At 38.2% G+C, this 7175-nt stretch overlaps 1 protein-coding gene across 1 annotated transcript in view; it reads left to right on the plus strand.

Annotated features, from left to right (window-relative positions):
* The window catches only part of ADAMTS20 (ADAM metallopeptidase with thrombospondin type 1 motif 20), a 100773-nt gene extending 97293 nt beyond the window's left edge, over nucleotides 1-3480 (plus strand). Inside the window, exons 38-39 of the mRNA XM_037390125.1 lie at nucleotides 1106-1210; nucleotides 1842-3480. Coding sequence (XP_037246022.1) covers nucleotides 1106-1210; nucleotides 1842-1931 — 195 coding nt within the window. The 3' untranslated portion in view covers nucleotides 1932-3480. The remainder of the gene's footprint in view (nucleotides 1-1105; nucleotides 1211-1841) is intronic.
* The last annotated feature ends 3695 nt before the right edge of the window (nucleotides 3481-7175 follow it).

Raw genomic sequence — 7175 nt, forward strand, 5'->3', positions numbered from 1 at the left:
TACATGCACACATACATATACCCACACAAATATTCATATATATATATATGAAAATAGATATATATGACAATATTAAGCAATAAAATAGAGAAGCTACCATACATAACAGAAATGTTATCTTTGCTAAAGCTTTGATCTCAGAATTTAGGCCATTTTAACCAAGTCTGAATATGGAAATTTGGGTCTTCAGTGAATTTTATGAGGTGTTTTCTGCTTGTAGCAATGGCTATACTGACCATTAGGCTCTTTGTGGACATCGTACTTCTTCCCAACATATTGCACTTCAATGTGAATGCAATTTAATAATTTTCTGTACCCGTTTGTTTATAAAGCAGGGCAGTTTGTTGCTTTGATATATTTCTTGTTCTCATATGAAGTGACTCTTCTCAAGCTAGTTTTCAGAGTATATATTTGCATAGGCACAAATTTTAGAATTAATAAATTGTTTTGAATGGTTTGTATTTCAAAACATTCAATTTAGCAATAAATTTATCTATTTGAACCTCGTCTTACATTCATGTTCAATTATGTTATTTCTTATACTAAAAACAAATGGAAGATAAGATGAAGATGCTTGGACACTGTACTTGCAAAAATTTGAGAATAGATGGCAAAGACGTGATTTGTCCAATTTCCGGATAGCAGTAGGTCCTGATCGCATTATTTCCAAATGTTCAGGCACTTAAAAAAAACCAAACCAACACAAAAGTCTTCCAAGAAACTCATCAGAAAATTCCTCATTCTTGCATGTTGAACATCCATATCTTTTGTAATTTAAAATTTAATATGTAGAAAGAAGGCTAAAATAATTTGAATTGTCTGATGTTAGTTCTGTGTTCAGACTCTGCAGACATGCTACAGAGCAGCTGATGCACAGGTACTACTCATTGCAGAATAACCCATTCAGGTGTCTGTACTGTGTCCAAAAAAAGAGTATAATGCAGTGTAGGTAACCTTTAGTACCTTTGAGTACTTAATGTCTAGATATACCCTACATGATATGCACAGATATGCCAATGTAAAGTATTTTAGTGTTTTGAACTCTGTTTATCAGCTCTGTATCTTACCAATTTTTTTTTTATTATTTTTTTTTTGTGTGTGTTAGGGACAGTTCAGCATTAATTTGGCTGGAACAGGTCTGAGATTATCCAGTACAGTTAGGTGGATTGCTCAGGGCAACTATGCAACTGCTGACATACACAAATCCCACGTAAGTCAATGTTGTTCTCCTTTACCTGCTCAGTTGAATATTACACCTCCAGAGCTGCAAGTGATGACTCTCCTAGTGAAAGCTAGTTGTGAATCAAAAATAGTGTTAAAGGTCTCTGACACATCTAAGTGTTCTTCCAGATGCAGTGCAGAAACCACATTTAATCACACTGCCCAGAATCTAATCCAGATCAACACTGCCTGCTTACCCTTCTCTTACAGATTTTTAAGAGCCTATTGTTATAGTAACCAGGTTTGTTAAAAGTTTCGAAGATACTTAATAATACTTCAAAAAAAACCCCAAACCACAACACCCCAACCCCCCCCCCCATTTTATTAAAGATACCCTACTACAGAGGATCCTTACAGGTAGGATTGTGTGGGAAACCAAAAGAACCGTTGAACAAGAACAGTAAGCATGTGCAGTTTAAGACAGCATTGGGTGGTAAGCTGGGAAAGAAGGTGTACAGTGATACTGAGAAAGGATCTCTGCGCCTATTTTGCTAATTTGATGCTGTATTTGTAGGTACGATATGTCAAAATGCCTATTGTGTGCAAACCTCCAGGAGCTTTTTGTACAGCTGTGATTTCAATCACTTTTCTTGATTGACTGTTCTCTGTCTGATCCTCAGGATGGTACTAAAATATATGGAAGATGTGGAGGATTTTGTGGGAAATGTATTCCTAACACAATTATTGGTCTCCAGCTTCAAATACAGTGAGAACTCTGATGTGGTAAGAGCATCAAAGCAGGGACATCTGCCATTTAAGTGCAAATTGTAGGTGCTTTGTATATATATATATATTTAAATTCTTTCATCTCTGTAATGGTCGTTACTGCGGTGCTCACTACTAAGAATTCCTGTTTTCTTCAGTGTTTATTCAGGGATGTGTTGTCTGTTTTGGGGCTAGTAAGTGCATAAATCACAACCATAAACCTTCAGGTTTTAATGGGGAGGCATTCATTCAATGTACAGTGTGTATCAGCAAGTACATTGCACTGAGATTACTACCATTGGTAACAGTCTGAATTGTACTATAATTGTAATATTTTACCTGCCACTAATTAGTGGAATTCTTTGTGCAGTATTCCATAAAATTTACACCCTACTGCTGTTCTTGATCAACTGTACTAAAGTATAGAAAGGAAAGAGTTATTGCTATATAGAGAAGACTGGTAATAATTTCAAATATGACAGATTTTGTGAAACCTTTTAGGAGTTATCTGTCACAAACTTACAGCAGAAAAGCATATAACCAACATACTTGAGATAGTTTCTATAGTCCTGTGTGTTCCTCTGTCAGTAAACATTTTTTTCCTCATCCATTTCATTATTTTCTTTGTGGTGCTCAAATACTAGCAGTAACCCTGAGAAGCGTGGTTTAGCCTTTGTAGTCTCTATAGCACCTGTTTAAATGTCTAGGCTTAGTTTTGTTGTGGTTACAGGAAAAGAAAATAAGGAAACAAATTGTTTGGAAATCTAATTTTGAATCCATACTTCTCATCCCAGTGTACTGTTAAAATAGTGCATTCTCTTTACCGTAGCATCTAATATGTGATTGCACAAATATGTATTTAACTAAACACTTCCCATATATGCCTTACTCCTTTATACTGGCCGATGGCATATTAGTAAAGGCTGTAGCCTGTGTCCCTCTTGTATTCTGATTCTACAATTTTCAGGAACCTTGGTGAAACGCTGGGCAGAAGCCGCATCAGGCCCCACAGTGGTTGTGGTGTCAGTTTCATTTTTCAGTGTTTGTAAATACAGTTCTAACATCTGCTAGTTAAAATTCTTTCCTTCAGAAAAGTGTATGAAAAAGTTACAAGGTTTATAAAACGGTCTAGCTCTTGATTAGTTGTGTTGTGTTACTTTACAGTCCAGAACTGTAGAAATGTACTCATATAAAGATAATGCATTTCAGGGCCACTCTCAGGTATTCAGAATAAAATTTTCTACATACATTATGTACCAGATAACTATATGTGCTTTTTCTGACAATGTGCATTCTGTAAACCAAATATTTATCTTGCATGCCAGTACAATTGGTAGATCAAATGGCAGCTGTATCATATTTTTACCCATGAAGAGTTAGCCATGAATTAACAATATGTATTAATTAAAAACAATACTGTACCACAGAAGTGTAAGCAGCTACTTTTTAGATAACACATGTAGGTAACTATTTTGTGATCTCTGCATCAGAAATGTATTTTTGCACTATGTGCCTTATATTAGTTGTAAACATTAATAAGAATATAAAACATTATTTTCCTAGAAGTGTTTACATTTATAATTAAAATCTCGTAATTTATAAAATATTTATATAATAAATATGCTTGTGCGAATGGTACCAGTGTAGTTTCACTTTTTTCTTTTTGTATTCAACACATAGTACAAAATGTTGCAAAAACACTTCAACTTGTTTATGCACAGAGTAACTACATTCTTAATACCTCTTCACAGTAGCATACATTGACGTATACTGGAATTACTGCCACACAGGCAGGTTATAGTCATAGCAGTGTTTTCCATGGAAGCACACTCTACTTCAGAGGTATGAACTCTTTGTCTGTGTGTTCTTAGTCATCCCCCCATATTCACCTACACTTGGGGGGTTGCCCTGTAAATCATTCACTGAAATCATGCAGAAATCCAAAATAATCTTCCTCCTCTTTGTGCTGAACTTGGATCAATTCCTTTAGAGCATGGTCCCTTGGCATCTGCTTTGGCAGAAGGGGAACTGCAGTCCACCTCCATCCCCAGGAGGACCATTTTCTTTTCAGCCCTGAATGTCCATTTAAGAGTTAGGAAGCGCTCAGCTCTGCTGCCATGAAATCACTGAAAATCCACTACAAAACAAAGTTACTTTTAACCCAATATTCAACACGGTGTGTTTTTATTGGGTAATAGTAGTGATTTTTGAGTAAAAAAGTATTTTCTATAATTAGAGCAAACCCTGTGGCCCAATGTCAACTGCTGCACAGAACAGCACTGTGTTTTATTATTTGCTGCATATTTTCTTTCTTTCATCCTTGCTTTCTAGTTTCAGCCCTAGTGCAGGGAGAAAGACCTTGTGTGTTCTGGCATTTTTTTAATTCCTTGTTTTGGGATTTTGATTTTGTTGAGAAAAAGGACTTAATCACCCCAATTCTAACCTCATCCCAAGGGCAATTGGAGGAAAACGGGAGCCTGATGGTCAGCTCTGAAGAATTCGGAGAACTGATGATGCTGATGTGTTAGAAGGTTCATGCAATAAAATTAGAATCACGGTCTGTACTTGTAGTATGCTGTTTCCATCTCCTGTAATTGACATTGCTGTGGATTTCCATTGCACTGGGCAGCTGAGATGCCTGCCAGTGTAGCAGGGTGCTCCGTGACAGTGCTGTGAGCTCCACCTCGTGGGGGTGTGTGCGCTGAGCTGCCCACGGCTGGTCACAGTCACACAGCTCTCCAGCTTTGGCTGATGCTTAGGAAATGAAATGCTGAACTATTCCATACAGGAAAAAATAGTAATTCAGGAATGCTAATAGTTAAAAGTGATTGTAACAATATTTTGTCAGATGTCTTCTAGGACGTTTTCCCATCAGTGACAGCAGCAAATACTAGGTGACACAACTGCACTTACTTGCTTGTCTGTACACACACACACACACACACACACACACACACACACACACACACACACATATTTAGTGTTTACCTGAATATTGAATGCTGAAGATGGACTAGTAGATCATAGAATCACAGAACGGTTTGGGTTGGAAGGGTACTCGAAGACCATCTAGTTCCAACCCCCCTGCCATGGGCAGGGACACCTTCCACTAGACCAGGTTGCTCAAAGCCCCATCCAGCCTGGCCTTGAACACTTCCAGAGATGGGGCATCCACAGCTTCTCCGGGCAGCCTGTTCCAGTGCCTCACCACCCTCATAGTGAAGAATTTCTTCCCTATATCTAATAAAATTACCCTCTTTCAGCTTAAGGCCATTCCCTCTGTCCTATCTCTACATGCCCATGTCAAAACTCCCTCTCCAGCTTTCCTGTAGGCCCCCTTTAGGTACTGGAAGGCTGCTGTAAGGTCTCCCTGGAGCCTTCTCTACTGCAGGCTGAACAACCCCAACTCTCTGAGCCTGTCTTGCTAGGAGAGGTGCTCCAGCCCTCTGATAATCTTTGTGGCCCTCCTCTGAACTGGCTTCAACAGGTCCATGTTGTAAAAAAACCCTGTTGGTCACATTTATCTAATAAAATATCCCTTGGTGTACTATGGAATTGTATATTGCCACATGGCACTACCTGTGATATCTCTTGAGGAAGATACCCTCTAGGTGTCTTCTGCCAGTGTTTTCCCAAAGGTTATATCTGGGAGGTAGCAGAGGAGCTGGGAAACCTGTCTCTGGGTCCACTAACAGGTCTCCATTCTAGCTGAATTCATACTGGTGTGGTCTGTTGTGCCACTCTCCCTGTAGAGAGAACCAGCATGCGCCCAGGTGTTTCATCCGGGGCACACTTAAGTGTGCTGTACCCTCGGCCCATCATACATTCACCGGAAAATTTGTGACTCTGTGACTTCAGCATGCATATGTCTCTGTGCAGGTTTCTGACGGATGGTCATGTATTTTTCTTATCCAGCTGAAAGGCTATAATATCTAAGACATATTAAAAAAAATTAGGGAAAGCTTTGGAGCTTTTCTTCTACTGCTGTACCCTGGAATATGTTTAGCATAACTCCTCAGATTTGTAACTATTTGAAATAACAGTTACATGTAACAAGAAGGGGATTTATGTCTTTGCAGTTTTATTGCAGTAATACATGAGATTCCTGAGAAATTCAGAATCTGAATAAAATACTACTGTCTTGCAGGTCTTTAAATAAACTTAGTGAGGCTTGTGAGAGGTGTTTTTTTATTGTTTCTATAAAGAAACAGATAGATGTGTGAAAACTGATGTTCTGTGGCTGTCAAAACTGAACTGGGGTTAGAAGTGGAACAGGAATGCAGTGTAATATTTTAATCTTAACTTTAAAAACAAAAAGCAGGAAAACTATGTACAAAAATACATAGCAAGATAACTGAATATTTAAATAGGGAATGTATATTAAATAACTGCAATGTTTATACATGATGCTTGCGATTTCATAGTAATCCATTTTGTGCAGTTAATCCAATTTGGTCGTTAATCCATGTTGTCCTTATTTATAAATTGAAAACATTTCCAATTGCCCTCTAAAGAAGCTCATCAGAACCATTTCCAAAAATGAACTTTCATAATACAATAGACTTCCAAATTTCTGCTTTTGTAGAAACTGAACTGTGAAATGCTAAAGGCTGCCTTAAATGCCTTTATACTTACTCGCCTATTGAACAGTTATGCGATATCTTAGTCAACGCAAGTAAAAGTACAACTGGAGGTCAGTGTGGCAGAACCAATGTGATATAATGTCCTCCAGGCTAGAGAATGGCAACCCTGAGGAAGCACTTGTATCCCGTGGACCAGCTCATGGTCTCTCTTGTAAGGCCTGCTTTGCTCTCCTGTAGTACTTGGCCATCTTTTCCTGAGCCTTTATGTTTTTTTCAGGATGGTCTCGTTGTCTCTAAGCATTAAAACACACTTTGGCAGGGGCCTCATCAGCTTCTTTCTCTCTCTGGTATGCTTTGGAAGTAGGCTGAATAGATCATAGGAAAAATAAGGTATTGCTTTTGAAGTACGTTCCTGCTTCACTGGTTTTTCTTCCGACAGAGCAGGAACTGTGATGACAGCAGGGGGAAATTACCTGCATTTTGTTTAAACACAAGAACAAGCTCTCTGACTTGGAGCTGAATCCGACGTTTAATCTCCACATTCACAGAATTAATTAATTGTGCTTTTGCACAATTAAGTTTATTTTGCTATACCGTATCTTGAAAGGCTTTTCTAGTCTTTGCTTATCCTTTAGATATTATTGCTTTAGCAATCTGTGCTCTGTT

This window comes from Falco rusticolus, chromosome 5, assembly GCF_015220075.1.
Source record: "Falco rusticolus isolate bFalRus1 chromosome 5, bFalRus1.pri, whole genome shotgun sequence".
NCBI lineage: Eukaryota > Metazoa > Chordata > Aves > Falconiformes > Falconidae > Falco > Falco rusticolus.